Source organism: Centruroides sculpturatus, unplaced genomic scaffold (genome assembly GCF_000671375.1).
Source record: "Centruroides sculpturatus isolate CEXI.00-Female unplaced genomic scaffold, Cexi_2.0 scaffold310, whole genome shotgun sequence".
Lineage (NCBI taxonomy): Eukaryota > Metazoa > Arthropoda > Arachnida > Scorpiones > Buthidae > Centruroides > Centruroides sculpturatus.
In genome coordinates, this window is record NW_019386000.1 from 468,790 (window position 1) to 490,304 (window position 21,515).

Genomic DNA, 21,515 nt, shown 5'->3' on the forward strand with positions numbered 1-21,515 from the left:
CGCTGGACAGTGGAAAGTATATATATAATTATAATAAAGTTACAATAAATTGAGTTAATATATAATTATATATACAGTACCTAATTTATATATAATTAATATATAATTATATGTACAGTACATAATTTATATATAATTTATATATAATACTGTACAGACGATAGTAATCTCTCCGTAGCGTGGTGCTTGACGGCGGAAAATAGTTCGGCTGCCCGATGACGTTTTATGTAATTATAGGAGTTTTTTTACCGTTTTTTACAGATACCGTTGCAATTTTTTTGCAGTTTTATAGGAATCGTAATTATAGGAACCCGTTTTATAGGGGGTCTACTGTACACTATTATAAGAGACTTTGCCTCAGGAATGGAAGATCCAAAATTGGAGCTAGGAACTAGTGCAGCCATTTTTCTAGCAAATACTTTTGCTAAGAGATGTGTCAAATAGGTGCACTTATTCACCAAGAGATGCTGAGGTCAGGCAGATCCTTTGTGTGTTTTCACTTCAAAAAATAGCCTGGGACATGCCATGTAGGCTTGTGGATCAAGCAGTTCAAATAATGTTGATGCTACTCTTGGCATAGCAATAACTTTTTTTGCTCTCCTCATAACTAAAGTGGTTGGATCCTCTTTTACTAACATCAATCCAAACTGTAGCAAAAACTCATTAGCCCTGCACAAGAATTCATCATTTCTACAGAGCACAAACTTCTTGTCCTTGTCTTAGACCAAAAATCTTAGATTCAAACTGTTCAAGTATTGTGAAACAAATCTTTTTTTCTTTTCTGGACAGAGTAGTAGTGTGTGGACACTGCATACCAGATGTCTTTGCAAAAATGAAGACCTCCAGTTGGTAACACAACTCCATCTGGTGACAATTTCTAACTGCTGCAAAGGTAGAAGGAATTGATGTAAATCATTCTTTGGCATTGGAAAAAACATTGGATTATACTGTAGTAAATGATGTACAGTTTCCAGGATTACCCAAGTAATTGTAGTATGGGACCTTTACTGAAGATCTTCATTTGTCCTGTGCAGTCTGTAACAATCAAAGGAACTTTTTATCCAACTTCATTTTCATTTGAAAAATATTGTTACAGGTAATGGAATGTATTTTTTCTAGCTATTCATAAAGGATCTTCAAATCACAAACTTTAACAAAATTCAAATGGACAAAATACAGTAGACCCCCTATAATGCGGGTTCATATAATGCGGATTCATATATCGCGGCAAAAAAAATTGCGACCATACTCGTATAAAGACGCTAAAAGAGACTCGTAAAATGCGGTAAAATGTCATTGCCAACTCGTGTCACGACAGGATTGGTCAAATCTGGACCAATAGTGGACAAGCAGCCAAACTACTTACACGCTACGGAGAGATTAGGCAGGTAAGTTGAGTTTACTATTGTCTATACAGTATATAGGCCTAAATTAGGTACTGTAAGTCTAATACAGTACTGTAATTTTATACATTTCTTGTGAAAAAAACATTTCTTATTCAACCATCATAAAAATTATTTCTATTAATGATGTCTCCAAAGTTCAATGAATTTTTTGCAGAAAAATAACTTATCAGAAAACGCGACTGCCATTTGGTGCGCTGCTCCACGACGAAAACAAGCTTAAGCAATAGCGTGGTCGAACGGTGCACACTCAGTAAATAATCCTACAATTTTTTGTTTATAGCATAGTTTATACGGATTATTCCCAAAAAATTATACATGTTTTGGAAATGTTGAGTCAAATTAGTCTAGAATCGAATAATTTTATGGAAGAAAACCTTTCAAACAGCCTTAGTCCGTAAACTGCACATGTGCCGGGCTGTGATTGGCTCATGTATTTGAGGATTCCTACAACGCAAAATTCTTATAAAGTGGAACGCATCTACTGCATTATAGGGAGGTCGACTGTATACATTTTGTTCAAAATCAGCAACTGTTCTCTGTTTATCCATGATTAGTCTTGCCAGGAGCTTCCATTCTATGTGGGGAAGTAGTGGTTGAACACAAATCAGAAAGGATTCATACCTTACAGAATTCACTGACTAGTTCAAAAACTTTTGTATATTGGGATGACTACAATGCTATGCCTATGTTTTGCAGAGTATCGTGAGGATGTGGCACATAATATCATATTTCTGCACATATTTTTTTCACCTGTATTTCCAAGAACTATCAAATAATAAAAATACTGTAGCTTTTCAATGGCTACATGTCCATACTGGAATACTGGGTAATGAAGAAGCGGATAAAGGGGCAAAAGAAGCAGCTAACAGCTCTTCAGAACCATGTTTTCGTGACATTCCAATCGTTTCGATAAAAACGCTTATCCAACAAACAACTATTAATATATGGCAGAGACTTTGAGAGGAAGAGACAACAGGACGAATCACCAACAAGCTGATTCCTAACATCCCACTTAGGCTTAAGAGTGAACATTTTAAAGTGGACTTTATTGTAAGTCAGTTATTCACCGGTCACGGGAACTTTCTCTCTTATCTACAATGGTTTCACCATAGCAACAACTCCACTTGCAAGTGTGATGGATCCTCACAGGACACCTTCCACCTAATCTTCGACTGTCGTCTCTATCACCAGCAACGAGCCAAGTTATACCAAACTGTTCTCCTAGAAGGCTATAATTGGCCATGTGCTTCTAGTGCTCTTGTATACAACAAAAACATCTTCAAAGAACTGTATTCATTTATAAAAGAAACTGGTGCTCTAGACGTGCATAATAGTATTAACTGAAATTTTGTACACGCCTCCTTTGGGAAATTGTTTGTCAAAGCATTATACCTAAGACTGGTGCCCTTGTCTTTTTGTAAATAGTGTATATAGACTGTTCTGTTTTAATATTTATACTTTGTAACAGCAACGAACATGCTGCCGTGATCTTAAATCCTACATCCCCTTTATTCGCAACTGAATGTAACATCTCATTATTGGGATTAGTTTCACGTCATTCTCAGTTTTATACCTGTAACTCCAAGTTATATCCTCTGCTTCACACCCAAAAGGGTGCTGCTGCAAATTATCCCTTGTTGCTGTTAGGGTTAAGATCTTTTATCATTAACTTCTATTTCAATATGCTAACAATAATTCATCCATTCACAGCGCAGGATAGGATGACAAATTATACATACCAGCAATGTCTTCAAAAATACTTTATTGAAGTTATTGTCAAGGACATAAATCACAAAGCAGTTGACTGCACAGAGAAAAGAACAAGAAGAAAAACGAAACCAAAACTAAAAAACGGGGATATTAATTTTAAATAACGGGACGAGATCTCGCACTCTTCTCGCGAGCACTATCGTTGAGGAGTTGTTAATAAACACGGACGTCTAACATTTCCCTCACTAACTCCGAACACGATGAATGCATATTTAAAGCACATCTATGAGTTTCAAATCGAGGTCTTGGCAGAGGCTTTGTAAAAATATCAGCAACCATTTCTTGTGTTGGACAATACACAACTTCAATTATGTTCTTTCTTTGTAGATCTCTGATGTGATGATACTTTGTGTCTATATTAGGGTTTCTCATTTCCCGGTCTTTTGCTTGTCCCGGGATCCCGGGATAAAAGTGAACTGTTTCCCGGGATAAAATTAATTATTTCTAACTTATACAAAATATCTTGAAATCAAATGATATAATTATTTTCCATTTTTTAAAGTAATTTTAAAGTTCTGTAACCTCCAAAATCATATTAATAATGCTGTGTAAGGTCTATAGGCCTATAATAAAAATTACCTTTAAATAACGTAGAAATTTTCACAAATAGAAAAAAATTAATTAAAGTTTGCTGGAAACTGCATACAACAACAACAAAAAAAAATTTTTGAATTGAGTTAAAAATTAAAAAAAATGAACTTCTAATTTAGAAGGTAATTTTCGTTTTTTAAATAAAATATAACACAAAATATTGCAAACTTTTATAAGATTTTAAAAAGCAAAGGTGGCCAATACTCCGATAACTCACTCTAATTCTTATTTTAGTAATGAAAAGTCTTGCCACCAAGAATGCCCTTTCCTATTCAATTGATGTGATTGGAATAGTGTTTAGTGCATTTCAGAGAAGACAGATATTATGTGTTTTTTCACCTGTAGCCTGGAAGATTTCGAATTCGTTTTTTGAGATTGTAGTACTTCTTTCGCTCTCTAGTATTCTTGATTTGTCTACCTCGGCTGCTTTAATAGCGGCATCAAGCTTAAAGCTAGATAATTTGGCAATTCATTTGGCTTTAATAATCAGGTTTATGAAGAAAAACTTCATACTTGCAGACTGTACTCGTTTGTATCCTTGCCCAATTTGCACAATCTGGCATCAGGCATTTATTGAAGCTACCGGGCATGGTTAAAACTCAAGACAGCATAAGCACAATTATTCCAGATATTACAGGTTCCGACAAGTAAAGAATTTTTATAGTCCTGCCACAAATAAGCTATATATTGATTATTGACCATTTGTGACATGCTATAACGAGCAAAAATTTAAAAAAACTAATAGGTAGGTTTAAAATTAATAAATACAAATGTATTCTGACAGTGAATGAGTTAATTATGCTTTCTATTTGCAAAATTCCTCAACCTTAACACAAAATAAGAAAAAAAGTGAATTTTTAAGAAATTTGCGGGATTTCCCGGGATAAGAAAAATTTCCCGGGTTAAAAAAACAACCGGGATCCCGGGATCCCGGAATCCTGTTTGAGAAACCCTAGTCTATATGTTTTAGTCTTGAATTGTGTTTTTCACTTTGTGAAAGTTTTATTGTTGCTTGATTATCTTCTATAATTTTGACTGGCAGATTTTGTTTTAGCTCAAGTTCTTCTGTTAGACGTAAAACCCATAGTAGTTCTTGCATAGAACTTGCTAAAGAAACATATTCAGCTTCTGTTGAGGATAGAGCTATACAGTTTTGTTTCCTTGATTTCCATGATATGCAATTTTCTCCAAGGTATATCACGTTTCCTGATGTTGATTTTCTGTTGTGTCTGTCTTGAGCCCAATCAGCATCACAGTAGATCTTTAGCTCATGTTTTTCAGTTGATTAAATTTGTAGTTGCAGATATTTTGTTGATTTAAGATAGTATATAATTCTCTTAAGAGCATTCCAATCTCGCTGTCTTGGATTTTCACATCTTCTGCTAAGAATGTGTGTTGAAGCTGCTATATCTGGTCTTGTAACAGTTGAAACATATAAGAGAGCCCCCACTGCCTGCCTATATTTTGTATTATTTTGAAGCAGGTCTTCTTCTCCTTGTAGTTTGTAATAGTCTGTTTCCATTGGAGTAGAAACTGGCTTTGCATCTTGCAAATTAAACTTCTGTACAAGCTCTTCTATTTTATTTTGTTGACTTAACAAAAAACTTCCATCTTTCTTTCTTTTTACTTCTATTCCCAAGTAAAACTTTACTTCTCCTAGATTTGTAATATCATAGTTTTCTTTAAGAATTTTTACTATTTTACTAATGCTTATTTCACTTTCTGCACTAATCAAAATATCATCCACATATAGCACACAATATACAATATTTTTCCCTTTACCCTTGGTAAACAAACAGATGTCAGCTTTGCTTTGTTTAAAACCTTGATTAATTAGAGTTGTTGCTATTGCCTCATTCCATGCTTTGGCAGCTTGTTTAAGACCATAAATAGCTTTTTGTAGCTTGCATACTTTTCCTTTTTCTTCAAATCCTATAGGTTGTGTCATGTAAACATCCTCATTTAATTTTCCATTTAAAAATGCAGTTTTAACATCAACATGATGTACTTTCATTCCTTTATATGCAGCTGCAGCTAAAACTGCTCTAATAGTTGTATGTTTAACAACTGGTGCAAATGTTTCATCAAAGTCAGTTCCAAATCTTTGATCATAGCCTTTTGCTACTAATCTTGCTTTGCATTTTGTTTCTCTTCCATTTTCATCATACTTTGTCTTGAAAACCCACTTACATCCTATTGCTCTTTTATCTTGTGGTAAATCAACTAATTTCCAAGTTTCCTTTTCTTTTAGGGAATTAATTTCTTCACTCATTGCTTTTTCCCATTTTAGCTTTTCTTCCTTTGGTAATTCCAATATATCTTCAAATGACTTTGGATCTCTATGTGGAATTTTAACTTCAGCTTTGAATGTCAGTTTTTCTGGAGGTATACCTTTGGTTGATCTTTCAGACCTTCTTAGTGGAATTTCTGATTCTGTTTCTTCTTCTGTTTGCATTTCTACAGACTCTGTTTCTTCTTCTGAGTCTTGCTCTTCTGGAAAACTTTCATTAACATGGAAAAATTGGAAGGCATCTTTAGTATTCCATAGTTTATGTTTTCCTTTATTTTCTTTTCCTGTATTCATTTCTAGGAATTTTACTGATCTGCTTATTATTACATTTCTATCACCTGTGTAAATCCTGTATCCCTTACTTTTCATATCATACTCTACAAATATACCTTCAATGGCTTTTTCATCTAATTTTCATGCTTATTTATGTAGGCATATGCTTTACATCCAAAAACTTTAAGATGGTTTAGGTTGGGCTTTCTTTTGTTCCACAACTCATATGGTGTTTATTTATTATTTTAGTAGGTAATCTGTTCTGCAAATAATTTACAGTTATTACTGCTTCTCTCCAAAAGGATTTTTCAAGATTTGCATTTATTATCATAGCTCATGCCATTTCTATGAGAGATCTGTTCTTTCTTTCTGCAACACCATTTTGTGCAGGAGAATCAGGTATTGTAGTTTGATGAGTGATTCCTTGTTTTGTTAAATATTCTTCAACATTTTTATTACAGTATTCACAGCCGTTATCTGATCTTAGTGTGTTGATTTTTCTTCTAAATTTATTTGTAGTAGAAGCTACAAATTCTTTCAGTTTTGTAAAAACTTCATCTTTGCTTTCAATTAGATATACCATAGTAAATCTAGAAAAGTCATCTACAAATGTAAGGAAGTATCTCTTTCCTCCTATACTATTTACTTGCATTGGACCACATACGTCACTATGGACCAATTCCAATGGCTCTTTAGCTCTGTAAGTAGACTTCTCTGGATATGGAAATTCAGTGAACTTTGCTTTAATGCATATTGGACATTGTAAATCATGTTTACAATTATGCAACTTTATTCCCTCTACTAAGTTTTCTCTTTCCATTTGTTTCATTGTGTCATAATTTCTGTGACCTAGTCTTTGATGCCATTTAAGTATGCAATTTTTATTTGTGCAATTTTGCATTAATTGAGCACTGTTTACTCGCTCTTGCTTATTTGTTGCAGCAATTAACTTGTAAATACTATCTGTGGCAATGCCTGTAGCAATTAACTCATCACCTTTCTCTATGGTGCATACATTATTTTCAAATTTAACTAAGCAGCCTCTATCAGTTATGGCTTTTACTGAGAGTAAATTTCCATCTAACTCTGGAACATAAAGTACATTTTCTAAGAGAATTTCTTCATTTCCATGAAGTGTTCTGACCTTTATACATCCTTCACCTATGCCATGTGATTTCAGCTTTGCTCCATTGGCAATGGTGATAGAGTAGCTTTTTTGCTTGTAAGTTTTTTGAAAAATTTTAAGTTTCCTGTCATATGACACGTTGCACCTGAATCAATGACCCAATCATTGTCAACATAATTTGTTTCATGCAATTGTACCTTTAGTACTTTTCTTTCACCTTGTTTATCCTTTTCTACACAAACAGTGGACTTGTGTTGCTTATCATAATTCTTGTGAATATTTTTATTTGTTCTTTGTCTCTTAAAAGCATCTTCACTCACCTTATTTTTGTTGTTTAAATGCCAGCATTCACTTTTATAATGATTACTTTTGTGGCAGTAAGTGCAAAATTTCTTTTCTTTGTAGTTCCACTTTTCAGCATTTTTGCTTTTAAATCTAAGGCTTTGTTCCGATGAACTTTGTTTACTTTGTAAACGCCTTTCATATTCATCTATCAATTTACTTGTTATATATCCTTGTGTTAGTTCTTCTTCATCCTTACTTTCTAGTGCAGTTATTAAAGTAGAATATGACTCTGGTAAACTACATAGCAGTATAGCACATAAGTGTGACTCTTTGATCTGTTCACCAATGCTTTCCAGGCGTTCCTTCAATCCAAGAATATCTTTTATGTGATCCTGCATTTTCGTGTTCTCATCAAACTTTATAGAATAAAGTTTTCTAAGTAAAAATAATTTGCTTGTTAAGTTAGCTCGTTCGTGGACACTTTTTAACTTTTGCCATGTTTCTGAAGCAGTCGATTCATGTATTACATGAATTATTTGAGAATCTGAAATATTTAAGCATATTAATGCTCTAGCAGTACGATCACGCTAATAGTATGCATCATCTGGTTTTTCAGGTTTAACGCCGAATACTGCATCATATAAATTTTCTTTAATTAATAGCATCTCCATTTGAAACTTCCATATTGAATAATTTTTATCATTTAATTTTTCAATACTATTATTATCCTCTTTTGAAACTGCCATTTGTGATGGTTTACTTTTGCAAAGAGAAAAAATAATCCCAAGATGGCACTATAACGTCAGAACGATGACAGTTGAAACGCCTTTTTCGGTAATCACTAACTCATTCGCAATGATTAACTTCTATGTTGCTTATGACTTATTAAAGGATGTCATAGCTTATTGAGACATGCATTTTACATCCTTATCAGCAATCTCAGTCTCATAATCAATGTTAGGGTTAAGATCTTTTATCATTAACTTCTATTTCAATATGCTAACGATAATTCATCCGTTCACAGCGCAGGATAGGATGACAAATTATACATACCAGCAATGTCTTCAAAAATATTTTATTGAAGTTATTGTTAAGGACATAAATCACAAAGCAGTTGACTGCACAGAGAAAAGAACAAGAAGAAAAACGAAACCGAAACTAAAAAACGGGGATATTAATTTTAAATAACGGGATGAGATCTCGCACTCTTCTCGCGAGCACGATCGTTGAGGAGTTGTTAATAAACACGGACGTCTAACAGTTGCACCGTTTGCAGTTTCCTTATGCAACACTCTCAGTATGGACATTCTGTCATACTGTTAATATGCCTTTTACTTATGTAACAATTTATATTTTGTTAAATAAAGTACCGATACTGACACCCATGAAACTCCCACTTTTATCCCCTTTCCTATCTCACTTTACTTTTCCCCTTCACCTCTTCCCTTAATCCTTTCCCTCTCAATCCATTTCAAATCAGGCAATACCTACAAGTGGCCCTGGTCTTCATCCCCTTTAAGCTAGTATGTATTTCCAAGAAATGCTTTTAAGGAAAATAAAATATTTGAGTATTTTTTGCATGGAAAATGCAAGACTTCTCATATTTGTAAGGAACTGAGTCTGAGTGTTATTTTTATTTTGCTTTTTATTCTATTTTTGTTTGGAGTTTATGTTTTTGTTAGGACTGAAATTCTCTCACCACTCACCTTAGTAACTAAAACAAAACTAAAAGAGATGACCAAATGAAAAACCAACTCACCGATGAGATGAAGTGCCATAGGAAAACTAACGCGCACTTGCGCTCCCCGACAGAAGTTTTGAAAAGAAGTTCTGCAGTAAGAAAAAGGGGGGAGACCCCACAAGCACTAAAATAGGGAACTTGCTAAACCTTACTAAATAAAACATCCTGAAAAATGTAAGAAAGAATAATGTAAAAGGTTAGCGAGAAATGTTGGGAACTAGGCTGCCAGGAAAGGACATGAGAATTAAATGTTAGATGTAAGTATGTAAATGAGGGGACTGATTCCAGTCAGAATTGTGACGTTGCCTCAGAGTATAAAGCCACAACACCAAGAGAAGACAATCAAGGTGAGCTCCAGACAGCAAGCGAGTGAAGTGCAGTCCAGAAAGTGATTGAGTCGATTTCCAAAGTGATAGGGGTTATTTCCAGAGAGAGGGATTTTGAGAACAAGTCTTGAGAATACAGAAAGGAAGGTGGAGAAAGGATAAAAGATTCCTAGTATTGAGGTGACAAACAGGATCTTAGTTTTGTAAGAATTGTTGTATATAGTTTACGGAATGGAGATTGTCAAGTTTCAAAGGTGAATAGTTCTAAGTTAGTAAACAGATTGCATTATTTTGTCGGGTTGTTCGAATTGTTGATTTTTCTTTGCATAAATTGTTTTTGCTTGTTACTAATTTTGTAAATAGTACTTAATTGAGGTCATATTAAATATTTGACTTCTTACTGACCTTGTATATAGTTATTTCAGTGCATGCGTAAGTCCAGGCCTGGCACACTAACCGCAAACCTGCGTAAAGTATCCGTTAGGTTAACGAACATTTTACCGGCACACAGTCCCGTGTCGTTTAACAATCATCACAAAATAATTAGTACTTTACATATCAAACCATTTAGTGTAGGAGATGAGTCAGCCAACAAGAATTTTTATGGTGCGGCGACCATCAGGGACTTGTGAGATGGCGCCACTCCTCTAGGAGTTCCCTGAGAATCCCAGACTGAAAAACAAGAACGAGAGTTTTTTCCCGCAGTGGATTCTGGGTATTGTTGCTTCTTGTTGGGTGATCGCTGCCATGAGCACGTGTAGCTCTCTCTCTCAAGTGTGCTCGTAAGATTGTTGTGAATAAATATTGTTTTAGTTTAAAACGTGGTAGTGGACTTAACTAATTCACGTTTACTGCCTTCTGATAAAGACAGTCTTTATGGAGATCGAAATGGATGGAGAAAGACAGCCAGGTTTCGTCTAACCGACAGCGGCCATCCATTACCTCCAACAGTATTTAGGCACTTTGTTTACCCTCATTTCCTTGTATAAGCTTAACAGTATGGTATCTTTGTACTTGCTGGAGGCTATGAGGGTGGGGACACATTTGTAGGTGGGGAATAAGAGCAGTTGTTAATTGTGATGCTTATACTCGGTAATGCTTTAGTAGGTTCCTTAATGTCATATCTAGTAGAGATAACTGCAATTTTGTGAGATGACAAGAAAAAATAACAGTTTTACTACATAGTATAAAATTAAAGTAATCTGCTTTGCAGAACAGAATGGAAATTGAAAGGCTGAATAAAAATTTGATGTCAGTGAGGCACTTGTTCACTCCTGACATAAACAAAAAGAAGCTCTAAGCAATGCAAATCCAATGTGAGGGCATTTTGCAGTTCCAAGACTGGAAAGTATCCCCAACTTGAGGAAAAACTGTTAAGGTATGTTGAAGAAACGTGCAATGATTGCTGTGCTGTAGCACATGATATGTTGCAATATGCTTGCAATATTGCTCTTCCACATTTGAATGTAGGACAGCCAGTCTGGGTGTCAGATATGTGAACATATGGAAAGGTGAAGGAGACTCACCATACTCCATGATCTTACATCANGCACATGATATGTTGCAATATGCTTGCAATATTGCTCTTCCACATTTGAATGTAGGACAGCCAGTCTGGGTGTCAGATATGTGAACATATGGAAAGGTGAAGGAGACTCACCATACTCCATGATCTTACATCATTGAAACCCCAAGTGGCACATTCCACAGGAACAGAATACATTTGTACCAATCATCTATTCCCCAGACATTCTCCCAGGAAGACAAACCACAGAATGTCGATGAAGAAAAATCGACTGGACCATCCAGCCAGAATACTTCTGAGAAAGAACCTCCCATGACAGAAAATAGGAGAGGATCTGAGAATAAGGAACTTTATGAACCAACACCAGAAATCACCAAAAATTCCTCACTGGGTGAAAAGGACCCTCCCAAAACCCATAGTGGCAGATCAGTATGAATCCCAAGACAGTATCTGGATTATAAGAAGTAAAAGAAAAAAGGGAGATGTAATATATGTTAATAAATTAAATTAATCAAACATAAAATTTTATGTATATGCACAGGAGGTGGCAACATGGGTCGAGCATATGGTGGCAGGAAAACAAGACCACCATGTTTGGAGCTCCTGGGAGCCAGTGAGATGTATCAGTGTTCAGTTATGTGTGAATAAAGAGTTGTTCGTGTTACCTGATCAGTATTACTGTATTACTGAGTCATTTATAATACATTTATTATGTTATATAACCATAAATTTCATCTAACTTTCACTGTTCTTGAAAATTAATAAGAAAGGAAACCAGATAAATCTTGTTGTTACTTTTTCAACCACCAGAAAATTCTCATGAGCACCACTGTTAAACATTAAATCATGCTTAATTTGAATTATAGGAATAAGCTAAACATAATGCTTATAATATTAGTTTTAATTTTTAAGCTTGTCTAATAAAATTGCAATTTTTCTCATAAGAAAGTTATTCTTTGTTATCTCTTTAGTACATTTCAGTTTCTTTAAAAATCCTATCATAAAATAATAAATCCAAGAATTTTGATCCTAGTTTTTATAGTAGTAGATATTTAAATTACAGCTTTAAAAATTGATAAAAATTTTTGCAAGTTATCTACTTGCATAATGAATTATACAGAACACAAAGAATAGATTTAGTTTTAATTATTGTATTAAAACAGGTGAAACCAAAACAGTTATCAATACTAATTTTATTTACTACTTTATCATCATTAATGATGGAAAATTTAGCCTTAAATCTAGAAACAGAAAATTCTTATTTTTACTTATTTTAAAATCTTTTACTCTATTGTTAGAAACTTTAAAGATTATAAATTTACAGTAGAGTGTTGTTTATCCGAATCAATTAGGGAATGAGGTTGTTCGGATAACCGATTATATATGAAAAAATATATTAACCTAGCCCATGTTGAAGTTTTTCTCCATTGCGTGTCACTTCGCATTGAATTTTCGTCGATATTAAGCCTAATGTAAACTTTTAAAAATAATAATCGTGGCTATTGTATCGTTAAAAATTATTTCTTTATTTTTTACAAACAAAATAAATATATTGACAAATACAAAAACAAAAAATATATATATAGTTTAGAAGTCGATCTAGTATCAAAAACGTTCGATTCAGCACGACACACAATCCTCAGAAAAATACCACACAAAAGTGCCAATGCTGCCAGCTAAAACACACACACCAACAAAAAAAGTATTGGAGTAGCCAAAGATTGCAGCACCACAGCACTAGTGAAAATTTAAATTTGCCGACTGGAATTCTTTCAGTTAACCGACGTTTTGGATAACCGGCTTTCGGATAAACGACGCTCTACTGTATATTGTATTCTATATAATGATTACAAAACAAAAACAGTCACTATAGTATTTGATTTTCTTTTTGTAATAAAGAAAATTATCTTAAACCTGAAAAATATTTTTAGATGTATAAAATATCAGAATTAGATGGAGTTAATAAACACACTCAAATAACCTTGAATAAATAGCAAAAATTTAATAACTAAAATGTTTTCTGTTGTTTTTAATGACCTTCTTCCAGTAGAATATGTAATAAAATGCCACAACAGTAGTTTGGATTAAAATATTCCAAAATACAAATTCAAATTTTTATCATCTGAACATATTCTACAGGAAGAAGGTCATTAAAAATGTCCAAAAACGTTTTAGTTATTATATTTTTGTGGTTTATTCAAGGTTATTTGAGAGTGTTTATTATCTTTGATTGTTTTAAATAAAGTTTCAAGAACTTTGGGCTAAGTTATCACATTAAGGATGGATTTTTTAGCAATTATAAATTTAGCAAATATATATAATAACTAATGTACCTTAATAATTATTATTATCAAAATTATTAGATTACTAATTTACAGTGGCATTCCATGTCATTTGATGATAGGGAAGCTATGTTTCTGTAAGAAGCTGACTTCCAGGGGCAATCAGTTAATTGTTTCCCATGATGGTCTAGGCCAGTGTTTCCCAACATGGGGCTCACGCCCCACAGGGGGGCAATTTGATAGTCAAGGGGGGCAATTTAAAAATGGACTCGACACGACTTTAACCCTTTCACTTTGGGTTATTTAAATGCAATGCTAGATATCGGTGACAAATTTAACAAAAAAAGGCAAATTCTTAAAAAAATGCTGTAAATAATTATTACCGTGTTTCCCCGAAAATAAGACAGTGTCTTATATTAATTTTTGCTCTTAAAGATGTGCTAGGTCTTATTTTCAGGGGATGTCTTATTTTTCCATGAAGAAGAATTCACATTTACTGTTGAACAAAAAATTCCCAAGTCTTACTTAAACGAGAGTGACGTATATCTGGTCGTGTCATACTGAACTTACGAAGTTCCCGTGCTGGAGTGGACTTTCCACTCTCGCTTCAACTTAACCTTTTCATAACGTCGACATTGGGCTCGATGACCAATTAGTGCTTATTGAACCGTAGCACTATGCAAATGTGATGGGGCGTGATTCCCGGCCAACCAATTAGCGATCACCAGCTGTAACGTTGTTCGCACCTAATTGGCCCAATTCAACTTCTGTAGTGTTTCACATCATTCAGTTGGTGTTAATTTGAAATAAGTGTCCGTCAATTAATCATTGATTTAACAAATATATTTATATTTATTTTAATTTTAGAAGCATTTAACTTTCCAGAAATTTTTGTCAAGTGAAAAAAAAATATCGGTAATGTATTATATACATTTAAATAAATATGTTTCTTTGCGTATATGTTTACTCTGTCATATTGAATTAATTTTAACACATTTTATTATATTGTTATTTAATTGATTTTTTTTTAGCCCATAATAAAATGAGTGGAACAAACAAGAAAAAAACTCGTCAATATTCAGAGGAATATTTAAAATTTGGGTTCATACCCGCTGTTCACGATGAGCGGATGCCGTGTTCTTTTTTATGCCAGCAATGCTTGACCAACGAATCAATGAAACGAGGTCGTCTTGAGGCACATTTGAAGGCAAAACATAGTGCTCATATAAATTCAGATTTGAGTTACTTTAAAACTTTATAGGAAAAGTTTGAAAAAAGAACAACATTACAGTCTCTATTTACTGCTTGTTCTTTAACAAATAATCGTCTTTCTGAGGCTAGTTATCAAATTTCTTTATTAATCGCTAAAACTGGAAAAAATCACACTATAGGAGAGAATTTGATAAAACCGTCAATATCAGCATTTCTTAAAACAGTTCTGGAAAAAGATGACAAAGATGTAAAAGCTATGCCACTCAGTAACAATACTGTTAGCAGAAGAATAGACGAAATGAGTGAAGATATTGAGAAACAACTTGTTGAAAAGCTGAAAACAAGAAATTTCTCAGTACAAATGGATGAATCAACTTTGAGAGACAGTGAGGCAGTATTGATAACCTATGTAAGATATATTGATAAAAGGCATTTTGCTGAAGAAATGTTGTTCTGTAAAAGATTAGAAAGCACCACTACCTCCAAAGATATATATAATAAGTTAAAAAACTACTTAGATGTCAATGATATACCAATGAAAAATATAACATCTTGTGCTGCAGATGGCACCCCTAATATGATGGGCAAGAAAAATGGCTGCTTAAAATTGATGAAAGATGCAAATCCAGAAATGATTATTGTACATTGTGTTATTCATAAGGAAAACTTGGTAGCTAAAAATATCTCGCCTGTTCTAAATGAAGTACTACATGCAGTAATAAAGTGTGTTAATGCTATTAAAACTAGTGCCAAATGTGAGCATCTTTTTAAGTTATTTTGTGAAGAACAAAATGAAGACCATGTGAGACTTTTACTTCATACTGAAGATGGCTATCCAAAGGAAACTGCTTGAAAAGATTTATGCAACTGTTTGATACTCTTAGTGATTTTTTTAAGTGACAAACCTGAAATGAAGTATCTGTTAACAATCGATGGTAAAGCATTTGTAAGTTATTTAGCCGATATCTCTGAAAAACTAAATATATTAAATAAGCAACTTCAAGGACCAAATAAAACACTTGTCGATGCAAAAGCAAAGATATTTGGTTTCATTACCAATATAGAGTTATATCAGAAACATATTAACAACAAAAACTTTGAACAGTTTCATTGGCTCCAAAAATGTGAAGTAACTGATACCGCTTTACTTGTTATTGTCAATCATTTGAATATTCTATCCGCTGATTTAAAAGAAAGATTTTCTGATTTAAAACAAATTGATTTCCCAACATGGATGATGCAGCCAATATTAGTGGATTTGTCTGATATATCAAATATGCAGTATCAAGAAGAACTCGCAGAATTGCAAAATGATGAATCAGTAAAAACTTTTTTATTTTTATTAATAAGTTATTTTTGTTTACCTAAGTGTAAAACCATATAAATATTTATCTACAGAAATTGAACTCTTCTTGCCTTTATGTTTGCAAAATCTGCTATCAATTTTCTTGTATCCAAGCTGTTTAAGATTTCACGTTCAATTGAAACTATAGCTAAATTATGTAGTCTTTGCTGGTGCATTGTTGATCTTAAATAGTTTTTTATAATTTTTAACTTTGAAAAGGAACTTTCACCAAATGCAACTGAAACTGGCAATGTAAGTAATATTCTTAGTGCTATTGCTGTGTTCAGAAATGTTGAAATTAAGTCATTAGTAAAAAAAATATTGTAATAGGGTTTGTGGATCATTAGACTGGTTTTCTGAAAAATGCAACTTTAAAGCATTAATTTCATTAAATAAATCAATACCATCAATGACTGTTTCACTACTTGAATCGTCTTTAAGCTTCAGATTTAAATCTTTACAATGTTTCATTAATTCATCATTGGAGTAATTAAATAAGTTATTGCTGAAAAAGCCAAATATGTCGATAAATGTTTTTAACTCTTCAAATCTATCCTTTAAAGAATTAATGTCTAATCTAGGATTCTAAAAAAACTCTACTTTGTATTTGATTTTGGGGTCTAGTAAAACTTCATCACTATGTTCATATTGAATTTGTGTTGGTTTTCTTCTTGGACAAATTGTGTTTATTGGTGGGAAATCTGTTTCTACGTTGAGTTCATGAGCCATATTGGTAGCTTCTTCTAACACCCTTTCAAAGTGTTCATCTGTGCAATATTCTGTGAACTTATCAATCAACTTATTTAACAAATTTATGCAGATTTGAGTATTTATTATAGGATAATTATTATTGCCTTATTGTCCTTATTTCAATTCTTATTATGGGACTTTGTATCATTTTGCTCAGAGCATTAATTTCATTTAAAATATCGGACCAAATTACAACTGAGCAAATAAATCTGTAATTTTGAATGTTCAAAGCAAGCAAATGAGCTTTGTGAGATGCAGCACAATCCCATTCTGACAAATTATCAGATATTTCCAGCAAAACATCAAATATTTTTTGAGATGATACCGTAATGGTTTGACTGCATCGATTCTGCTAGACCAGGGGTCAGATTTAGCGGCTCGCGAGCCGCATGTGGCTCTTTGCATAGACGTTTGTGGCTCTTTGGACATAAACTCCAATTTCACCTCACCTCATTTCACCGCAGCCTTATAACTTATGCCTTTATGAGATAGAGTCGTACGCTGTCCGCACATGACCACACTCGCGTTGATCAATATGTGTCGCATAAAAGTGGTAGCATTTGAAGCATATCTATATGTATAACACATTGAACGCGTGTCCGTCCATCCGTGTAACGTTATGCCAAAAACGTCCATTAAAGGTGCCCCTGTCGTGTGTCGTATTTCGCACATTTAAATTAATATGCGGCTCTCTGGTACTTTTGTTATCTTGTTTTCATGACAATTTGGCTCTTCTCACTTGACAAACTGCCGACCCCTGTGCTAGACAATCGCGTGGCAGTTAAAGCTTTTAATTTGAAATCTGGCAAATGTTTGCCAATTATCAACCATCTTTTTTGTAGACAACAAAAAAAAAATATAAATTTCTTGAATTATACTAAAAAACTTCACAGTTTTGTGCGTAATATTTGCAGCATCATTGACTACTAAATTGAGACTATGAGCCGAGCATGAAACGTAAGATGCGCGATTATTGATTTCCAAAATTTTTTTTTGCAATCCATTGTGTTTTTCACGCATATTAGAACCATTATCGTAACATTGACTGTGTAAGTTTTGAATGTTGAGATTTAATTGTGAAAATAAATCCAAAACAAAATTTAATAGACCTTCACCTGTTGAGCTGGTGATCAGACAGAAACCAACAAAATTTTCACATATTGCAACATTTTTAGTTTCATTGTTTAAAAGAACATGCCTGAGTACAACTGTAATTTGTTCTGTATGACTTGCATCTGGTGTGCAATCTAATATGATGGAAAAATATTTTGATTCTCTGACTTTGTCTAGTATATAATTTTTTATGATTGTGCCGAGTAAATCAATGATTTCATTCTGAATTTGATCTCCTAAATAGTGAGTCATATGACTTGAATCAGATTTCAAGAATTGAATTCTGTGAGTATGTTCCTGCATGACTGAATCAAAGGATGCTATCATTTTGATTGCTTTTAGAAAATTACCATTATCATGCTCATATATTGTTTTTGACAAGCCCTGAAAAGCCAGACATTGATGAGATATAAACTTGATAACGGATATGATTCTTTCTAATACATCATACCATTGTTTTTTTTCTAATTCTAATAGTCTTAGTTGCATTTGATTTACAGTAGTTTTATTTTTTAACATATTATTCAATTGTACCCATGATTTCACATTTCACAGTGGGAAATGCTTGTTTCATGTCTTTTCAATGTTAATGATAAATGCTGTCAATCAGAAAAACTGTTCAAAGCAGACAAACTACTTACAGTTTTACCAAATATTTTACAACAAAAACAATAGACTGAATCTTTTGAAATAGAGTAAATAAGCCATTCTCTGTTAATTTTTTCTCCATTGAGAAGATTTCTAGAATAATAGTCTGCAAATTTTCTTCCAGTATCATTAGTGGGAAAATTGTAGTTAAACACCTGTATGAGACCATGACTAACCAAAATATTAACAAGATCATTAGTCATACTGGCAGGCCACAAACCAGGATCATTACTACAATTTAAACTGCTACATATCAATGACGACAATAAATTGCTTACAGGTTCTTCAGTAGTACCTTCTCTTGTTCTAGTTTTTCTGGAGTCTCCTTCTGAAGAAGGACTACAACATACAAATTTTTCTTCAGATACCTCCACAGCTTCTGGATTTAACACTGTGCTTGTTGAAGCTATGTAAATATTTTCTTGACATTCCATTTCCTTATTTTCTGGCTTGCTTAAAAATTTTATTATAGAACCCGCCAGTTTTTCTTTCTGTACCTCCTTTTCTCGTTTTTGCTGTTGAAATTGCGCTCTTGAAAGTATTTTCCTTTTCTGCGGTTCCTGAAATTTTTCGTAAACTGTAAGTATTTTAAAATATTTATAATACAATAATATGCAAACATAACCAATTTTAAAGGAGAACTATCAGGAATAAGTAGGCTTTTCTAGTTTACGAGTAATTATTGTGATGTTCTGGCCCCTTTTTCTTTTTTGTTGTATCGATCTCTTCCTAACCCTAACAAACAAACAAACAAAAAAATAAAAGTATAGTATACAATCAACAATCAAAACTCTTATTTTGATGATATGAAACCGTGCTTTACAATTTGTTTATGCTTCTAACACAATAAAGTGCTATAAATTAAGATACTTGGCGGGTTTTCTCATCTTTATTTAGTTGAGTATCAACTAAATAAAGATGAGAAAACCCACCAAGTGTCTTAATTTATAGCACTTTATTGTGTTAGAAGCATGATCAAAACTCTCTCTTCGGGTTAAATGTCACAGCCTAGACCAATAAAAAACCGTAATGTGATCAATGATAAAGTCAACAAGGTGAACACTGACGTTTGAAGGAAATTAATAAGCAGTGCTTCACACCCCTTCTTTAGCTGAAAGTGGCACATGTCTGTGGACACCTGCACAATAGCCAAAACAACCTAGTAATGAGTTACCTCGCTCGTTGACCAACACGATATTTAATATAAACAATCTAGAGACTGTTGTCAAATCTAGGAAGATATTGTCAACTATACAATAATTAATGGGAGAGAACTGTCAAATTCATCAGAATTTATATTGCAAAAGGTCATCTTCAAGGAACTAATGTCAACAATCCTGCCCAAACAATACATCGGCAATGTTCCATGCTGGCTGGATTTCGATCCGGCACTGCTAACAGGTGTCCATATAAATCGTCAACTATGACAGTTATCTCCCTCCTCAAAAAAAATAAAAAAAATGTAAAAAAAGGACTAGCACTTGATTGTCAGGGGCATCCAAACAACAGACAGCGGTTGGTCAACATCATTAACTCTGTCCACTCTATGCAATGCAGATGACGATGAATAGCGAGGTAAATCTATCCTTATTTGCGTAAAATCTCTCTCTCTCTCTCTCCCTTCCCCTCCCTCAATTGACTGAGAGTTAGTTAGATTAATTCAGAAGATAAAAAGAGATTAGATCCCTTAGATGTCGTGAATGCCGACATCACCTTTCTAATGGCCTATCTTTGTATTTCTCTTTTGAGCTATAATATGTAACCATTTAGTTAATGTTCTTATTAAACTATTTGATAATTTAAGTGAGAGTGGTTACTCATACATCACCAACACTTTATCGACTTATCCACAATATCCCCACTCGATTAAACCTTCCATCAACTGACCATGTGAACAGACCTCATTGTCCTGTTGTTCTGACAACAGGCAATGAGTTTAGGTGGTGGCACTTAAACCCTGATCCTCACATAATTGACCAACTTAACCATGTAGTTGAGTCTGTAAAAAGTTCATAGAAATTCCATATAAATGTACTGCAAAATTAACTTTGTATTTTTAAAATACATAGAGTTTTGGCTCAGATGTCTTGTAAGAATTTTTTATAGCCTGTACTGACTACAGAACCTTACCATGTGCGTGGTCAAAGTGATAGTGGGACATTATATTTGCTCTGTCTGTAACTTTTGATATTATTAAACTGATTCATTTTTGCACCGGAGATTAGTTACATGTAATTTAAGGCTTAGTTTAAAAAGTTAGAACATTTAGGCCGATGCTTTAGATATAGTTTAGGTAGGTATTTGCAAAAACCGCATGAAAAAGTGTGATTATAAAATTAAAGTTATTGTGATAAGCCGATAAATAAATGTAGGTATTTACCATAATTACGATTTTTTTACACTTTTATTTAGCACTGATAGATGATTCATTGAATTATAATCACACTAACCAAGTTAAAATATCATTAATTATACTTAGATGCATGTCAAAAGAATTATTAACAAAATAATTGCAATTTGATATGCGATAGAACTGTTTGAATGTGTACAAGTACAAATTGAGAAGGAAGCTCTTTGGGGATTCCCTAATTTCGCCAGTCCTGTCAACTTCTGTCATAGAGCACAACTATGGGTACTTGGCTTTCAGGCACCACCGGATAGTTCAACCTGCCGACAGACGTTTTGCATTGCATCTTAGTTCTGATGAATGCCAATAGATGGCACTGTTAACGCTATAATATAAATAAGAATATAATAATTGCGCACCGGTCAGATTTTTTTCTCTGTGCAAAGATATTTCTTATGCTATAGGCAGGGTGGGTATTATGATAA

The 21,515-nt window shown here is 33.5% G+C and overlaps 3 protein-coding genes across 3 annotated transcripts in view; 1 reads left to right on the top strand and 2 right to left on the bottom strand.

Annotated features, from left to right (window-relative positions):
• Positions 1-21,515, bottom strand: part of LOC111613028 (guanine nucleotide exchange factor DBS-like) — a 243,031-nt gene that overhangs the window by 152,135 nt on the left and 69,381 nt on the right. The gene's annotated exons all lie outside the window — the stretch shown is intronic.
• Positions 15,646-16,211, top strand: LOC111613039. Its single transcript, XM_023354342.1, has one exon. The coding sequence runs from the start codon at positions 15,738-15,740 to the stop codon at positions 16,209-16,211; it is 474 nt and encodes a 157-aa protein (XP_023210110.1). The 5' UTR covers positions 15,646-15,737.
• LOC111613037 (zinc finger MYM-type protein 1-like) lies at positions 16,592-18,597 on the bottom strand. The gene has a single exon (XM_023354340.1). The coding sequence runs from the start codon at positions 18,552-18,554 to the stop codon at positions 17,685-17,687; it is 870 nt and encodes a 289-aa protein (XP_023210108.1). The 5' UTR covers positions 18,555-18,597; the 3' UTR covers positions 16,592-17,684.